At 37.8% G+C, this 19,716-nt stretch overlaps 1 protein-coding gene across 1 annotated transcript; it reads right to left on the bottom strand.

The window, feature by feature from the left end:
• Window positions 1-12,947: 12,947 nt before the first annotated feature.
• LOC101707666 (melanoma-associated antigen B4) lies at window positions 12,948-18,196 on the bottom strand. Its single transcript, XM_021242523.2, has 2 exons — window positions 18,088-18,196; window positions 12,948-16,065 (listed from the first exon to the last, which is right to left on the bottom strand). The coding sequence occupies exon 2, from the start codon at window positions 16,004-16,006 to the stop codon at window positions 15,041-15,043; it is 966 nt and encodes a 321-aa protein (XP_021098182.1). The 5' UTR covers window positions 16,007-16,065; window positions 18,088-18,196; the 3' UTR covers window positions 12,948-15,040.
• Between the last annotated feature and the right edge of the window lie 1,520 nt (window positions 18,197-19,716).

The following is a 19,716-nucleotide window of genomic DNA, read 5'->3' as shown; positions in this document are numbered from 1 at the left end:
TTCCTAAGAGAGCACATGCGATTTTTTAAAAAAATAAGAAGATGAAATCATCTAGTATATATAATCAAATCTTCATTAAGGTTAATATATAATTTTATCTAGAAAATTTTTTCCCTTCAGAAATCTTAAAGCATATTTCTAATATTTTTTCTTTTTTTCTATGTCAGTTAGGTTTCCCTCCTGATATTTCTCTTTTTCAAGGAGCTTCTTTTATTTACCCACTAATTTATTGTTTCTGATGTTCTACATTCTTTCCTGTGAATGAGAACTTCTATCAGGCATCATTTCCTTTGTATAAAGCAATCATTTAATGTTTTTTTGAGTGTTGGACTGCCAGTGACCAACTCTCTCAGCTTTGTTATGTGGAAATGTCTTTATTTCATTCTTTTAAGAAGGATTTCATTATCTAATATAGAATTCTGGGGATACTTAATCTATAGTTACTCTATGAGACAATAGCACACTAGAAGTTTTTACTACTATCTAACTGTAACTTAGTACACAGTGGACAAGGGTTGACACTTTTTTTTCCGCTCTTTAAACATGACATTTCATTGTCTCATGACCTTGTTTTCTATGAAAAGTCAGCAAACTTGAATCCTTGTTCCTCTACTAAATCTGTCTTCCCTACCCTTGTTAACTAAAGATTTTTATTGGTTATTTTGAAATCTGACTAGATAAAACCAGATATGCATCCATGTTTGTGCACATGTACATGTTCATCTACACTGCTTTGGATTAAGTAAGATATGCTAGTCTGATATTATCAAATTGGGGAAATTTGGAGGCATTAATTGTTCAAAAATTATGCTACACATCCTCATTCTTTTCTCCTTCTGGAATTCCAAATAAATGCATGCTAGACCACTTAATATTATGGCTCAAGGCTTTGAATCTCTGTTAATTTCTCAATCTATTATTATCTTGATTCTTCAGATTGGATGATTACTATTCATCCATTTTCAGTTTGCTGACATTTTCTACTGTGGTCTACAATCAACTGCCAAGCCCACCCTGTGAATTTTGTAATCCGCTATTGTACTACTCAATTCTAATTCTTTTCATGTGATCTTTTTCTTAGTTTTTCATTTTCTTCTACGGAGATTCCCTTTTAGGACATTTCCTCTCTTCTTTTGACATATTTTTCCTTTAAAAATTTGAAGATATATAAAATAGAACTTTAAAGCCTCTACTAAATCTAACCCCTGGACCATTTGGAATTTGATTTCTATTTTTTTTATGAACATAGGTTGCATTTTCTGTTGCACATACAATATTATTTTTAGATTAACTTTTAAATATAAAACTAAATGACTTGACAAACATATGCATCCAGATAACCATCGTCAGTCAACATAGAGGACACTTCTAACTCCTCAAAAGCCATCATTTATTTCTCCCAAATTATTCTCCATCCTGTACCATGTCCCCAATAATCTGTATTTTGCTTCTACACAGTCTATTTTTATTTCTTGAATTTTTATGTAAATAACGCTATACAGTATATTTTCTTTTTATCCTGCTTTTCATCAACTTTTCTACCACTGAGCCTCTAAATCCCCAGCTTCTACATCTGGCTTCTTTTACTCAATATACTATTTTCGAGGTTCATGAATGATGTTGTGCATATCCATAGATTTAAAAATGTATTAGTAGGGCTGGGGATTTAGCTCAGTGGCACTGCTGCCTGCCTTGCAAGCTCAAGGACCCGGGTTTGATCCTGGTACCAAAAAAAAAAAAATTGTATTAGTGAATATTGTCCTAACATATAGATATACCACATTTTGTTAATGAAAATTTTGCTTGTTTTTTATTTGGGAATATTATGACAACAGCATGTTATAATAATGTAATCTTTGCAGAGATGAGAGTTTGCATTTACTTGGAGAAAATACCCACAGGTAAGATTGGTAAGTCCTTTTTAAGTGTATATTTAATGTCATAAGAAACTCCCCAAACTAGACATAAAAGAGAGAAACTACCATAAAGGTTAATAAATAGTAAATGATTTTACATTTTCATCTACAATTAGTAAGAGCTCTACATGTTCTACACCTTTGATATCACTTAAAATTTTTGGCCTCTTAAAAACTACTTCTTAGCCATTTTAAGCACGATGGCAGTGATAATGTGGTTTTTCTGGTCTTGCTCTAACATTGCCTAGCAATACTGAACTTTAGAGCTCAGGTTTTAACCCCACCGAAGCTGCTCTGTGTTTATTTTAGACAGTCTCATCCTGCCTATGTGAAACTCAACCTCAGCCACGAAGGGATGGGAGACACCCTACCAGATTTCTGGAGCCATTCTACATTACTTGCTCCTGGCTGGTGTGCAGTCAAGTGAACTCCAGCTGCTTGAGCCACTATGAACTCTGGCCTCTATCATATCACTCAGTAGACTGCCTGGGCCTCTAGCAGGATTGTACAAGCTGAGATCGATAGCTATCAGGAGACTCACCTTACAATACAGTCTCACAAGGATTGCAGTTTGTGCTGCCTCTATTCAAGGACCTAAAAACAGTTCATATAATTTGCTCCCTTTTATTGTTACTCTGAAAGAGCTTTCATTATACTTGTAACTTCATCATAGCCAGAAGTAGCTCTGTTTCACTTTCCACTTTATCCTCAGTATCAACAAAGATATAAACTTCTTGTTATTCTTCATTCTGCTGCACTCTTTGAATTCAGGTCTTACTCTTCAATGCTATTTATTTCAGAAATTCTCCCTTTTCTTTATTATTTCATTCTGGAACTGCTGTTATTTGGAGTTTATTTTTTATTTTTTAAGTTATTTAACTCTATTCCCTATTTCCATGCTACTTTTAAATTTAGTATTGATTGTTTAAAATTTCAGGCATTGTACTTAATTTTTAAAATCTATTTGCTATTCTCTGAAAGTTCCTCTCCTAGAGAAAACTTTAATTTCTTGTTGATAATTTATATTCTACTATCTCTGAAATCATTAAGGATATTACTATATTAAATAAATTTTCTAATGTAACATTTTTATTCTTTAAGTGATTTTTACCATGTTTTGCTATTTTCTTTATGATTACTCTATCACTTAATATACACATTTTAAATTGTCACGATTTATTTCAAACATACACTTCCCTAATTCTACTGAGAGATACAGAAACATTACTTCCATGCAACTCTGTTCCCCTTTTTCCATTGTGTGCTATTAATATATACATTAACTTTATATTACAAATCCAAAAAGCCATTGTTACTTATTATTTATATAATTGTATGCAATATAAAGGACTAAAAGAAAAACAAGACAATGTGTATGCTTAACAAGTGTATTAAACTGAATTTATTAAACATTTCTGATTCACTTCATTACTGTAGTTTTGAGTTACCATATGGTCTCAATTTTTTATTTCAGTATAACTTTGCATCTACTACCTCCTTTGTTTTGTTATTTTGAGGTATATTGTATTTGTGTGTCATAGGCCCAACAATATACTTGCACATACATAATTTTTTTACAGTTTATCATGAATCAGTTAAGAGGAACATATATATATATACATATCTATACATGTTCATAACATATATATATATTCATAATTTCCTCTACCCAATGTGCTTTGTTATTTTTTTGTAGAGTTCAATCCTATTTGCTGTCAGCCTGAAGCACTTCATTTATAAACGGGATCTGATAGAAACTCTCTGTTTTATAAATCTGGTAGTATTTTATTTCTGTCTAATTTTTGGCAATTTTGTTCTGAATATCAGATTCCATTTTGAAATGTTATTTTTGTTTTAGCACTTTGAATACATTATCCCATTACCTTCTAGACTACATTGCTTCTGATGATAAGTCAGCTAAAAATCTCATTATGATTCCTTCTTATGGATCGATCCGTTTTCTAGCTTGCTGATTTGGGGTTTGCTCTTAGTATCTGCCTTTCAGTAATTTTACTACGATGTGTCTGTGTGTGAATCTGTTTGTATTTACCCCAATTGGTGTTAACTGAGCTTCATTGATTAATGGATTTTCTTCAAGTAAGTGTTTTCACTTATTATTCCCTTGAATTTATTTTCTGTTTTCTCTTCCTTTTTTTCTGATACTCTCATTACATATACGTTGATATAGTTAACAGTGTCACAGATTTTCCTTAATTTTTCGTCATTCATCTTTTTTTCTATTTATCTGGGTTGCATTAGCTATTGACCTATTTTTCAAATTCATTATTCCTTTTGGCGGTACAGTTCTGAACCTCAGCTAACAAATTTTTAATTTCATTTGTAATAATTTTATCTTAGAATTTGTTTCCTTTTTATAATTGTGATCCCTTAATTAATATTGTCTATTACATTCCTTCACTTAATTAATCATGGTTTCCTTTAGTTCTGAGAACATGTTTATAATGGCTACCAAAAATTTCTGTTGCCTACACCACCTATGCATAAGAAGTTTCTGTTACTTGATTTTTTAAAATTTCTTTGCATGTCTCATACTCTTTACTGAAACGTGGCCATTATAAACAATATATTGCAGCCAGACTTGACACGAATGCACAACCCTGCCAACTTGTTTTTGTTGTTCCTTGCTGGTTTACTTGTTTTGTGACTTCGCTAGGCTATTTCCATGAAGTCTCTTTCCTTCTCAGTGTGAAGACTCTGATACGGCCCCTTAGAAAACGCAGTAGGGCCTATGCATGCTTTACCCTAGGATGACAGTGGTTGCATCAGGGCTCTTTTCACTACTACTTTCCCTAATCTTCATGATAAACATTCCACCACTGTTGGTATCACACTGGAGTCCTAAGTAACAGTAATTGCCACTGATGTATTATTTTCAGTAGTGTTCTGCGGGATCAGCTGTTCCACAGTATGAACCAATTTATCATGGGCCACTTGGCAGCGTTACTCTGTGAAGCTGGTTTTGGAAATTTGATCTGACTTGAGGAGGCCTCTTTCCAGAATTGTCTTTGGTAAACCAGCTGGAATATAGTTTATCTTATTGCCCTCAATGGAGATACCACTACTTTTTAAAATTGTTTACCACCAAAATTTCCCCCACATTCTGTTTTCAATAAAGTCACTTCCTTTGGGGAAAGCTTCAAAGACCTCTCTTCTCATAACTTGACCCTCTACTTGGCAATACCTCTGTGTCATTAGTTCAGTGCTAGAGACGGGGACAGTGTCTGCTTGTCTCAGACTGACATGCTCACTTTATTGTCAGAATGCTGAGTAGGAGGGGTAACTCTAGTTTTCTTGAATTGTTTTTTTTCACTGTGGACTCTGCCCAAAAAACAAACTTGAGTGAGAAAAAGGGAATGGGCTATGACTAACATGTCACAAACTGGTTATTGTTTAGTAAGTGTTTTCTAATATGCTGTATATTCTGATAAATATTCCAAGAGCCTTTCACAGTTATTTTAAATAACTACAACAAGCTGGAGTTTTTTCCTAGGAAGATCCACAGAGCCCTGCATGTCAGCATTCTGAACTCATTCTCCCTTCAAGGATAGTTTTAAACTGCTCTATTGCCTGAACTTTCTGATTTCTTTCCCTTTGGTTGGAATCTTTCTAGCAACAGATCCAACATGAGCTGCATTCTAGTATTTAAGAGTAACAGAGAAAAAGAGTTCACTGGAATTTGGGGGTGCATGTATAAATAGTGCTTATCTGTAAGTTTTTATATAAGATAATCAAGTTAAGATCCAGATATTTTCCAGGGGTATTCACAAATATTTTTACCTCTAGGTGTTTTCTGTTGTTGATCAAGATTCTGAGATGATTCCTAAATCTCTTAAGTAGAATGTATAATACTGGCAGTCAGAGCTAGCAAAAGAAGATGGCTAGCTGGGTCATCCACGTTCATTCTCTTTCAAGTATGGTATCTTGATCATCGTCAGTAAGTAAGCTTTAGTATTTTTCCAGGGAAATAGAGGGCGAGTGATGGACAAATAGTGCTAGGTATGGGATATGGGCATCAATGGTACCTTTGAAAAATTTTCAGAATCAATCTTTCATTTTTCAATATCTATCTCACAACTCTAGCTTCAGAGATACTTGATATATCCAATTACTTAGCTTTTTAAATAAGTATTGCACTAATTAATATCTAATATTCCTGAATTCTTTTGTTTCACTTTCATCTGCTTTTGGTTTCATTTTATATTATAATAGACAAAAATTCTACATGAATCACATATTTTGAAATATGTATAAATTGTAGAATGGCTCAACTGAATTAACATGTATGTCCTATATCCACTCATCAGTTGATAGACAGTAAGGCTGTTTCCATTTATTGGGTATTGCAAATAGTGCTACACTGAACTTGGGGATGCAGCTCTTTGACATATTGATTTTATTTTCTTTGGATATATTCCTAGGAGTGGGATTGCTGGATCATACAGTAGTTCCATTTTTAGATTTTAAAGGAATCTCCATACTGTTTTCCATAATGGTTCTACACTTTACCTTCCCATGAAAAGTGTATAATGTTTTCTATTGTCCATATCCTCATCATCACTTTTTAAAAAGATATTTTTGATAATAATCATTCTTACTGGGATAAGGTGGTATCTTGTTGTGGTTATGATTTGCATTTCTCTGATGATTAGTGTTGTTGAACACTTTTATATACCATATATTTGTCTGTCTTCTTTAGAGAAATATTTTGTTTTTGTTTCTGTTTTTTGGTTGTTTGTTTTTTTTGGTTCCAGGGATCGAACTTGGATCCTTGCGCTGCTTGCGGGGCAGGCTGCGGGAACCACTGAGCTAAATCCCCGGGCAGCTTTAGAGAAATATTAGATTAAGTCCTTCACCCACTTTTAATGAGAATATTTATTTTCTCACAATTGAGTTGTAGCAATTCCTTTTATATTTTCGATATTAACCTTTCACAGATACAGGACGAGCAAACATTTTTAACATTCTATAATTTTTCATTTCACTCTGTTGACTGTTGTCTTTGCTGTGCTAACTGATCAAGGTGAATTTATGAGAGTATTTCCTAAGCTATGCTAAATTTGACCCCATTTCCTGAATCTATAAAGAATAATGCATAATCATTATTGAAGGATTTCTGCTTACTTTGAACAAAACTAAGTTCCTTTCTCATCAATAGGTACTTCCTTTATATTTTTCAACTCTTGGCTCATTAATAAAAATAAAAATTCATTATGAAATATTACATATTTGCCTACATGAGATTAAGAAGGATCCCTAGGAAAAAGTAAGGTAACACTTCATTGATATTATGTGCACTTTAAAGTCTTCAGATAATTTATTCCAGTTCATTATGTAATTTATAATGTCCTACTCTTTTCAAGCTATCTTTGCCTACCTTTTCCATTAGCCTCACCAGATTCAATGATATTTTTTCCTGAATATTTAGAATATGAACAAAACATTTGTTGAATCTTTCTCAGTTTCTCAAATATTTGATCACATCAGCCCTTACACTTGTTGTTTTGGTAGAAATTTATTTGCTAGAAATAGAAATCAAAGATAAATCTTCCACTATACATTAACAATGGTCCAAGTCTATAGGAGATTAAAAATGATTGGGAAAGAATTACCAAGTTCTTCAAGTGGTAGCACAAATCTTAAATTGAGGATTTTTGGATGAACACATATTTAGGAGGGATACTGACTATATTATTTGCTTTCACAAATGCATTTCTGACTAAAATATTCACTTACATTTCAATTTAAGAAAGTAAATAAGCCACAGTTCTCATACCTTTAGCAGATAACTTTGGGCTTGAAACTTAAAAATAGATTTCTTTAAATTTTTCTTGCTATACAATATACTGTTAAGTGATATTTTCATTCTCCCTAAAGAAAGCATCTATATTATTTTCTTTCATAATGTATACACAATAAACAATATTTGAGTGGGTTATCAAGGTCATAAAGTGAATCTTATCCATTACATTCTATTATATTTTTGCTAATTTAATGATATGGAACCACCTACACATGTAAAACAGGGTCCAGGGCCAATCTAAATGATCAATGTTATGACAACATGCCATGGGCTGACTGTGAAGGAAGGCAGCTGGGTAATCCTACTATCTTTGTATGATGCTCATCAAAAAGAAATGAAAATTTCTGAAACCAAAATTATTTTCCATGCGAAATTTCAACACTACTTTCATTTAACCTAGCTAAAACACAAAATAAAATACATCATGGAACAAATAGAATCTGTATCAACTTGAAAAAGAATGGAATATATTAAAGAAAAGAATGAAGACAATTTAGCTCATAAATATTTCGCTTTAATTTTTAAGCCTTCATTAATTCCATTCAAAATTATTGTTCAACACCTGAAATCAGTTAGGATAGCTATTATCAAGAGAAAGAGTAAATAAAAAACTACAGGTGAGGAATTAGAAAAATTGAAACCTTGTGCACAGTTGGTGAATATGAAATGGTGCAGCTATTATGGAAACTATGTGACATTTCTCAAAAATAAAAAATAGAATAGATATACTACCCAGGAATTCCACTTTCAAGTATCTGTCCCAAAGTATCAAAGCAAAGGTCTTAAAGAGATATTTGGACACACACACTCCCATGAGTGTAAAGCTGGAAATAACCCAAGTTTCCATCACTGACAAAGGGATAATAAAATATGACATATACATACACTGGAGTGTATTCAGCTTTATGAAGTAAGGAAATTTTACTGTGTGCTACAACATGCATGAAATGGAAGCAGATAATTAGTTAAAAATGCCACTCAAGTGTGGTGGCACATACCTGTAATTCCAGCAATTCAGGAGGCTGAGGATTCCAAGTTTGAGGCCAGGCCGGGCAATTTACCAAGACTTTGTCTCAAAATGAATGAGAAAAAGTAGCTGAAGATGTTGCTCAGTGGTAGAGCACTTATGCGCCATGGTTTTACATCTATTACTGTAAAAAAAAAAAAAAGAAAGTTAAATGAGTCAATCACAAATGACAAATACTATAAGATTTTGTATATATATATATATATATATATAGTACCTAGAGTAGTCAAATTCATAGATACAGAAATAGAACGATAATTGTGAAGGGCTAGGGAAAGAGTCAGTGGAGTATTGTTGAACAGGTATGGATTTGCAGATGTGCAAGATGAAAAGAGTTGTGAAGATTGGTTGCACAATGATGCAAATGTTATGGTTTGTGTCTGGTTTGTGATATCTAGGCACAAAGCCTCATCTGGGTCATAGGTGGGGCTTTTCAGAGGTGTGTGATGCTGTGATTAAGGGTGTGTGATTACTAAATCAGTTCACTGATTGCATTGGCCCTGCCCTAATCCCCGTAGCCTAGATAGAAAATAAAAGGGTCAGAAAAAAGGTGCTAAGGTTCTTTGTTTGCTTTGTACCTTCTGCCTACCATGAACTGTTTCTCCTCTGTGGTGTGTGTCTGCCACACCACCCCGCCTTGAAGCCAGTTGATTATGGACTGAAACTTCTAAAAAAACTTTGAGCTAAATAAACTTTTACCCTTTAACTTTGGGTGTTAGGAATTTTGTTTCACCAATGAGAGAAAAGTAACTAAGACAGTAAATATAATTAACATGATCGACAAATACATACATTTTAAAATTGCTTAACAGTAAATTTTGTGTGACATGTATTTTACCAAAATTAGAAGAAAAAGTTAAAATTACTGTTCAGTGTGCACTATGAAGTGAAAAATATATTAGTTGACAATATTGATGCATAAAAACATCATTCCTTCCCCCAAAATGTTGAGAGAATAAAAAGACAAAGAAGTAATATTTGTGTATGTGTGGGAGAGAACATACATAACTATGTGGTTTACTCATTGAACTTTTGCAGAAATGACAGAAGAATGACTTAAGAACTATCAAATTATTTGAGAATTTTTTAAGTAGTTACTGTGCAACCATAAGCAAATTTCTTAACTTCTGTTTTTATTTTCTCATCAGGATAAATGAGAATGACTTCTGTCAAGATCTTTAAAGATTAAAGGAAGTAATATATGTAAAGATGCAAACAGTTTCTGGCATATTATTATCACACAAGAAGTGATGTCTACTACAATTTGTTTTATTCTTTTATTATCATGATTATTGCTTTTTTCTGGTATCTTCTTCATTTGCACATTACATCTTGATGTTTCTGCCTTTGTTTTTACTTGGCTATCTATCACTGTTGGTTTCCACTTCCTATCTCCAGTCCCTCATTTCCCACCCAGGCAACTGGAATGTAGTCATCAGTTTTTATTGCTGTCTTTTAAGCTGTAGTTAGAGTTGCTGTGTTTGTATATTTACTTACTTATATAGAGACTGGGTCTTGCTGTGTTGCCCAAGCTAGTCTTGAACTCCTGGGCTCAAATGATCCTCCTGTCCCAACCTCTTGAATAGCTGAGACTACAGGTGCATGCTGCTATGCCTGGCTATTTTTCTTTTTCTTTTCAGTTGTAAGAGTTTTGAATTTCCTAAAGAGCAGTTTAGATCATGTCACTCTTTTCTTAGAGAATCCTGAAAGCTTCCTTTGTGCAAAACGACATCCAAATACCTTGGCATACTGTTCTGAGGCCCCCTAAGTTGAACCCTCCTTTGTTGCCACTGTTTTTCTCACTGTGTGTGTGATGCTCTCTGTTATCTCGCCATAATGGACTGCTTTCCATTTCCCTGGTAGTTAGTGCATTTTCACCATTCTGTGCTTTTATATGCAGCATTTCCTTTGGTTGAAATGCCCTTCTTCATCTTTTGAAATTATTTCTTTTATTCTACTTCAAATTTTACCTCTGCAGAGTTAATTGTTGAATAGCAATTTGTATAGCAGTGCTAAACTTTATTCCCCTTAGTATTAACTTCTCCTTACCCAAAGGCTATAATTTTAAGTTTCCCAACTTTACGTTCTGTTTCCACTGCGATCTGACTCCTTCTAAGTCCATCTCTAACTGTTCCTTTACAAATATCACTGGTTGCAACACACTACTTAGTCTTTTCTATTCTATTCCAGCCAAAAGTCATTCAATGATTCCATGACTACCATGAGCCCTTCAATGACATGTCCCCCAAAATTACAGCTTTCAGAGATCATCCATAATTACAAAATTGGGTAATAACCTCACTATTCCTTGAACTCTGGGTCTTACTGTCAGCATTTAACTTGTGTTTATCTTCCAATTAAATTATTTCTTAAGAACAGAATCTTGTCCTTGCATTTCACAACTTCTAGCACTGTTCCACAGATAACAAATATTTGTTCAGATAGCGTTAGAGCTGGAAGAACTTAAAGAAATCTCAGAAATCATTTTATCCTGTCACTTCATTTTATAGAGGATAAACTTGGTGGTCAGAACAAAGAAAGATGTTGTCTAGAATAGTCTAGTTACAGAATTCAGAGAATTTCAGACTAAATTTTTTGGCTATTAAATTTATAGTTGATTTTTTATTTAAATTTGTGAAACATTTTCAGATATTTAATGAAAGCATTTTTGGAAAATATTTCCTTCATTTGTTGGAATTCAACCCAGTTTTGTATAAAAAATTTTATTATATAAGATCTGACAACATTTATGTACAAGAGGAAAAAATATCCTTTTTTTTTTTTCCAGCTAAGGGGTAGGACGTCAACCGAGATACAACTGAGTGAGATTCACAGTCCAGAGGCATAAGCTCACTACACGAGTGAGATCTAATCGTAGAACTAAACATTTCCCCTTCCCCACATCATACCACCACATACGCAAAAGCTTTTTTATAGAGGTTCCTTTGACCTAATATATTGTGGTTGGATATGAGGAAATCTTAAAAGACATATTCAAAGACATAAAACATAGCTTGAAGAGACAGTGCAAGCACTGTACCCAGACTCATATATAAGAGATTTTGGAATTATCAGATTTGAGACTAAAACAAGTATTATTTAAATGCTATGTGGTCTAATGATAAAGTAGAGAGCCTGTAAGAATAGATAAAAAATGTAAGCAGAGACATGAAAATTCTAAGAAATATCCAAAGAGAAATACTAGAGGTCCAAAACACTAATAGAAATGAAGAATGTCTTTGATTGGGTTATTATAGACTCACAGGACTGAAGAAAGAATCTCTGAAACTAATATCTCAATAGAAGCATCCAAAACTAAGAAACAAAGGAAAACAAATGTCTAAACAGATACAGAAATTGTACAACTAAAAAGATATGCACAATGAGAAAAATCAAGAGAAGAAATACTTAAAATGACTTAGAATTTCTCTGAAATTCATTTCAAAATACCAAACTACAGATCTAAGAAGCTCAGAGAACCACAATAAGATTAATGTTGAAAACAAGAACCCACATCCAGGTAAACCATGTTTGAACTATAAAAACCAAATATAAAGAAAGAGTGCTGAAACAGGCCAGAGGAAAATACCTCTGAAAATACCAGATGAAAATTATTTCTAATCCAGGAAAAGCAAATATAATGTGGAGTGAAATACTGAAAATGTATGCACTGTTGTGTGTATGCACATTTTTCAAAGAGGGACAAAGGGTTGACGATGGATATATAAGATTGTATATATAAACAATGCCCCTAAATTGTGCACTTATTAAATATTTTACCATATTAAAAAATTCAATATATCAAAGCTATTGAATTATGTAATAAAATTAATGAATCAAATAGTATATGAAGTATATATCAATAAATTCTTTTTAAAAAATAAAAATATTTTTTCAGACTTAGTATCATTGTTGTTGCAAACATAAGTGAGAAATTCTGATACTTTGCTATGTAGCCTTTAAGAAATGAGCCTTGTTATTTTCCTCTGTACACGAATTCTGATGCTTCTTTGACTTTGTGGTCATCACAAAAGGAGATGCTTTTATATTTTATCCTATTGAATCTTTTGATTTGAAGATAAATTGATACTAATTGACCTATGACAATTTGGCTAGTCTAGTCAGTAACTGTTACTCTCTTTGGGTATCATAGTCTTCCATAGTCAAAGGCAGCACTCTCTTTCAACAAGAATCTTTAAAGTTTTATTGTATTAAAATGCAACATACAAAAGTTTGAATAAAACCTACATTAATGAACAAACAGGTACAAAATCATTTCCATAATGAATCTTTGTAACTCACAGAAGTTCCACTCCCTATCCTTAGGTAGTCCAACTAGCTTTCTGAAGGACAAACAATGAAATCTCAATGCTAGGAAAGGTGAAACTTATTCTTGGTCCAAAGGTCAAAGTCCACCATAGTAGGGGTAAGAACAGAAGATTAATCACACAAGTATTACACCATACAGAAGTGCCTTAGAGTGACTCACTTGAGCAATTAAGTGCTTTTTACAAGTTACATGATTTAGCCATGCTATGGTAGACCATTTAAAAAATAACTTTCCATTATCTAAGACAGAATCAACCAAAGTGCCCTTCAACTGATGAGTGGATAAAGAAAATGTGGTATATATGCATGGTGGAATATTATTCAGCCATAAGAAGAGGCTATATTGTCATTAGTGACAACACAGATGAACCTGGAAGACATTAGGTTATGTGAAATAAGCCATGCACAAAAATACTGCTTGCTCTTTCACAATGTGGAAAGTAACAAAAACAAAACTGACCCAAGGGTAGAAGAGTGAACACTAGAGATTTAATAGGCTATGGCTTATACTAGTGGAGGAAGATATGTGTAAGTGAAGTCCTGTGGTAGTGTTTGTCTTTTACGAAGACATTAAGGGCTGGCATTTTTACTACAATGATTTGTACCTGAAATATTACCATGCATGTACCTCAAATATTTTTCAAATTTTTAAACCAGATAGTATCATAGTACCTGTAGCATTCAAGGACAATAACAAACTAAACAAAATCATAAAACATTAGGCAAAAATGCTGCATAGCAAAGAAAACTAAGTCATGTTTTCTCTCCAATTCTACTTTTCATAGTTTGTTACTTCTCTATGAAATAGGGGGAATCTCACCCACTTCCATAGTGGTACTTCTCCCAGTCTTTCACTGCATGGGCAGGAGCACTCTCATTTGTCTTAAGAGCCCCAGTACAAAACCTGAAAACTTCCCAAAGGCAGATACTCAATTAAATTTTGGATGATCTAATTTCTTATACATTCTTAACAAAAGCAATTGTAGGCATAAGTCATTTAAATGTACAAAAGGAAAAACTGAATCAAGTAAAGCAAACTAAGAACTAAGTAACTTTTACTTTTTTCCCCTATTAGCTTGTACCAGTCAGTACACACTAGAGAAACAGATTAGTATAAGATAGATAAATGTATCAGGCTTTACAAGGTAGGCTCACAAAGGCCGCCTGAGTCAGGTGTGGAAGAATGTAAAACAGCAGTCTGCGTGCTAGAGGACCCAGTCAAAGTTTGAAAGCTGGGAGGTCACTGTAGAGTCCTGTGTGAGTATGTTATCAGGAGGCTGAAGGGTCTGCTATGGAAGGCTGGAGGGTCTGGGCTGGAAGCCAGGAGATGACGTCCAAGGTGAAGGAGACAAATGGAGCCTCTCGAAACAGAATCAGGCCTTTCTTCTTCATTTCCCTTTTTATTCCAATCAGGCCACAAGCCTATTGGTTGTTGTCTCTCACACCAGGATAGGTCTTCTGTCTTCAGTAAATTTATTCAGTCTCACCCAGAATTATGCTGATCCAATCAGTTGCGTGTTTCCTTCCCATAGAAGTTGATAGTTAACTAGCACACAGCTGATTCCACATATTTTACTGTGGATATTTCACATGTCCAAGGCTCTTCCTGTTCCAGTGACATGTTATCTTGGTGTGGACCATCAAAGTGATTTCAGGAATTCCAATTTGTGTTTCAAAAGGAACCAATACCTTATTGCTAAACCTGGTACAGGGCAAAGAATGTTTGATCAGTAACATTCTTCGCATTACACTGTGAATCTAAATAAACATTCTGTTGAATAGAGGCCCCTTGAGTGATACAGGAACAAAACGTTATTCATGCATAACAACACAACTAGAACAAGACTGAACAGGCATTTTAAATGACAAAGTGAAGAATCTGCCACACATACAAGGGTGTACAGAGGCTGGCTTGGCTCTGGGGCTGGAGCTGGGGCTTGGACTGGCTTAAGCAGTAGCTCCAGACCCAGCTGCAACTTTGGCTTGGGTTTTCTCTTTCTCATCTCTCAAAGCCTCTTCATAATAGAGTGCAAAGTCACTGACATCAGAGCAAGTGACCTTGGCCAAAAACTCTAGGACTTTTATCTTGCCGGTTTCGATCTGGGCTCCGGAACCCCACAGGAATTGATAGCGCGGAGGATCAGTGCCAGGAACCTGGTGATACTCCAGGTACTTTTCCTGGACCAGATCTTCAGTAAGGAGCTTCTTGACATCTCCAAAGGCAAAGTGCATGCTCCTATCAGTGACCCCTAAGGTGCTCAGGAATTCCCAGACATCGTCCTCAGTAGCACAGTAGCCGTGCAAGATGAGGCCTAGGAGAGCCAGGAGAAGCCCAGTTTTGGGAAAGTCACCACTCGGGCTCTTATCATAGGTGAGATCTAACAGGCTGGCCAGGGTGTAGGAACTACCACCTGGCTTGAGTTCCTTCAACTCCAGGCCAAAGACCAGCTCCATGTGCCTAGAGGCTATCTTGAGGATCTCAGGGAAGTGCTCTCTGAACCTTTTGTGGACAGTCTTCAGCATTTCCCTCTTCAAAATGGGATCCTTCGTTTTATACTTGTACATCAGGTACTGCATCAACACTTCTGCCTTCCTCACCACAAGCTCTTTCTGTGAGCTCTCAGTGGAGCGTGGGACCTTAGAGGAGGTAGCCCCTTCTGGCCTCCTGCTCTTGGCACCTTTGCCCAATCTCCTGGATGAAACAGCAGGAGCAGCAGCAGCACTGGTGGGCGGCACTCCTGGAGACTTCTGAGGAGGGCCAGCAGCATCTCCAGAAACAGGACAGGGACAGGAAGGGGACTCTCCTTCCTGCGCCGCAATGACCTGAGCACCCTGCAGACTTCGGGTCTGACCTCTGGCCTGTTGATGTTTCTCTCGAGCACGGAGCTTACTCTTCTGTCCCCCCCGGGGCATGATGGCTATTGTGAGGGACAGCAGGCAGGACTCTGAGTAGGACCACAGGTGACTCTTGCCTGGAGTGGGAAAAATGAGATCCTATGACATCTTCAGCGGGGACAGGCCATCTTGACTACAACCAAGGCCCCATGTTCTTGGTCACTGTGTCCCTTAAGAGCCCACAGAGGGTCGAGTCTTAGGCTGCAGCCACTTAGTCCTGCTTACGTCCTACTAGGCTGACACTGACAGCAGGCACTGGCAGTGAAACCCCTGTCATCTGGTGTCTGAAGTCTCTCAGTTTTCCAGATTATCACAGGATCTCTGGCACTGCCTGGACCACTCTCTCCTGGTATTCTGCAATTGATACCTCTACGCTGCTAGAAACAGAGATTTGAAGAAGAGCTTTTGTGCATTACTCCGACGAGGAAAGACAGTGCTGAGAATTCAGTGGAGTTGTGTCTTTCTAGGGCTCACTGGGGTCCTCAGCACTCTTTTAGACCTCTTCGGCTCCACATATGGCTTTGCACCACACTCGCTTCTGCTCAGTGGTGGTTACATCCTCAGACTAAGGGTCTTACCTCCCTTAGAACTGAAAACTAAAGTGAGGCAGGTGAACCTGGGCAACTTGGTGAACTCTGTCTCAAACAAAAAGGGCCGGGGCCAGGGATCTAGCTCAGTGGTTCCGCCACCTGTCTCACAACCGCAAGCACCAGAGTTCGATCCCTGGTACCAAAAAAAAAAGGGGGGGATTGGAGATGTAGATCAGTGAGGAAGCCCTGGATTCACTCCCCCGGATGGCAGGAAGAGGAGGAGGAGGATGGGAGAGGAGAGAATGAGGAAGGAGGACATGGAGGGAGGAGGAGGAGATGGGGAAGAGGGGTGGGGGAGGGAAGGAGGAGGCCAGGAGGAGAGGTGGGGAGGAAAAGGGGAGGAGGGGATGGGGGGAGGGGGAAAGATGGGGGAAGGGAGAGGGGAGAAGGAGGAATAGAGAATAGGAGGGGCCTGGGGAGGACAGCGAGAAAGGCAGGAGATGGAGCAGGAAGAGGAAGGGAGAAAGGGCAGGGGGAGGAGGACTAGGAAGAGGCAAGGAGGGAGAAGCGAAGAGAAGGGGAGGGAAGGAGGGGAGGAGAGAGGGAGAAGAGGTAAAGGAGAGGGAGAAGAGGTAAAGGAGAGGAAGAATAGGAGGAGGTGAGAACGTGGGGGTGGGGAGAAGGGGAGGAGGGGGTAAGACGGGAGAAGAGGCCAGGTGGAGGAAGGGTAAGAAGAGCTGAAGAGGAGGGAGGGGGGAGGAGAAGGGAAAAGAGGGAGGGGGATGGAGGAGGAGGAGAGGGAGGGGGAAGGAGAGGGACGGGGAAGGGGGAGGGGGAAGGGGAAGGGGGAGGGGAAGGAGGAGGGGAAGAAGGGGGGAGGAGGGGGAGGGGGAGCGGGAGGGGAGAGGGAGGGAAGAGGGGAGGAGGAGAGAAGAGGGGAATGGGGGGGGAGGGGAAGGAGAAAGAAAAGGCGCAAGAGGAGGTGTCCACCCGAACCTGTCCTCGAGCTTTCTGGGGCTGCAAATGTCCATCCGGGGATCAGTGACCGGCCCCCGCTCCAACATGCCCCAGATGCACAATAATGCCAGTGCTCCCACTGCTCTGCTGCATCCGGTCCCTTCAGGACTGTCACGCCCTTGCTCTGGGGCTGCCTGGGTACCTGGGCTGGAACAGTTTTCTGCAGCAGGCCAAGGCCACCTCCTCCCGAGGCTCAGCGGAGAGGGCCGGGCTCTTCCACGTTTCCCTAGCCCGAGAGAGGGGGCGGGGGGCTCCTGCACGGCTGGGCGGGAGGGCGCCTTCCAGGCCGCTCTTGGTTAGAGGTGGGCTCCTCAGCACCCAAGAGACCTCTGCAGGCAGGCAGGGCTCGCCCGTCAGGCCCAGACCTCGGCCTGCCGCTTCCTAAGAGCCAGAGCCAGAGCTGCGCGGCTGCTGGCTGCTGGCTGCTCCCAGCTCCCAGCTCCCAGCTCCCAGCTCCCAGGCCAGGCTGCTCCCCCTCCTCCGGGCTAGGCGCGGGGCGGCGGGCAGCTGCGGAGAGAGCAAGGGGCTCCCGGTCACCACTCAGCGCCTAACCTGGACTCCAGACGGACCCCTGAAAATCACCCCGAGTCAACAGGATGCCACACACACTGCGCTTGGACCCAGATCCCAGCGGAAGTGAAGCAGAAACAGGGAAGACCCACATCCGGTCATGGTGGCTAGGTGTCTCTGGGGCTAATCACAAGGGCGAGTCTTTAAAGGGACACACTGTTTTGCAGTCAATACTCCCTAAGTCCTCAGTTTAACATCACACATACCTGGGATTCCTCCCTTTACCTCCTGAATCTCACAGCCTCCAAACCAAGCCCATACTTCACTCGGTCCCTGCAGAGGAAATCAGCTCACGTCACACAGCAGGGGCGGAGCTCTGTGAAATTTATTTTAGGGACAGGCCCTCTCATCAGCAACCATTTAATTTCCACCTATCCAGTTGTCATTTGTACATATTTTTAGACTTGCTGGCCTTTTTGTATATACAACGTGGAATACTATTTAGCCATAAAGAAGAAGTTTATGATTGGAAAGTTTGAGGACAGGGTGGATAATGGGAGGCTGTATTTGATACGTGCATGTTGTATGCATGTGGTGAAATGTCAGACTGAACCTCATTAGTGCATGTAGTTAATATATGTTAATCAAAACCAAAGTAAAATAAATATTTCTTTAAAACATTACACAACTTACTCTTCATCATAATGCTTACAATTAATAATGCCCATCATAGTCTATGATTTAGCGAGTACCTGCTGAGGATCAAATACTATCCTCATTGGAATTGTCACTAAAGTAAGCCTGACATAAGGACCTAGAAGGTTATTCCTACAAGCAAGAGTGCAACATGGCACAGGGACAATGAGACAGAGAAAGAAAAAAGGTTTTACTTTGTGTGACTTAATTCTTTCTACTCAGGTGGCACGGGAATTGAGAAAACAATAAATGGAGGTTGTATAGAAGGGCGATTCCTACATGAGGCATAAAGTGTACAAGCCAAACAGGACAATAATTGACTCAAGAAATACCAAGAAAAACAAGAGTGACATTTTAAATTGTGACAAACATAACAAATAACCTAAATTTCTTCAAAGGAATAATGGTTACACAATAATGGTACACTCATTTCCTAATACCATGCGATCATTAAAAGCAATTTTGTAGGGTAGCATTTTTCAAACATCTTGGTCTCAAGATGCTTATATTTTTAACAAATGTTATGGACCCCCCCCCAAAGAGCTTCTGTTTAAGAAGATTATATTGATTGCTATTTACCACTTAAGAAAATCAACTGAAAAATATAAAATAGTTATTTAATAATTCGCTTTTAAATATAAGATTTCTAAACCCATGAAATATGAACCTAAATAATACTTTATGAATCAATATATTTTCAAAGTGAAATACAATTAAGGAAAATGGCATAGGACCAGGGATTTAGCTCAGTGGTGCTGCCACTGGCCTCTCAAGCGCAAGGTCCTGAGTTCATCCCCAGTACCAAAAGAAAAAAAAAAATGACATTGATTTACATTTTTCCAAACATCTTTAATGTTTAATAGAATATAATTAGATTTTTATACTGCTTTTGCATTTTATCTGTAATAGCATGCTCTTTTGGTTGACATATATGAAGAAAATTTAGGCTCATACAAATATCTCATTGGAAAAGGA

Source organism: Heterocephalus glaber, unplaced genomic scaffold (assembly GCF_053883595.1).
Source record: "Heterocephalus glaber isolate CG9 unplaced genomic scaffold, H.glaber_assembly_v1.0 deba00001764, whole genome shotgun sequence".
NCBI lineage: Eukaryota > Metazoa > Chordata > Mammalia > Rodentia > Bathyergidae > Heterocephalus > Heterocephalus glaber.
This window is presented reverse-complemented; position numbering and strand designations above follow the sequence as displayed.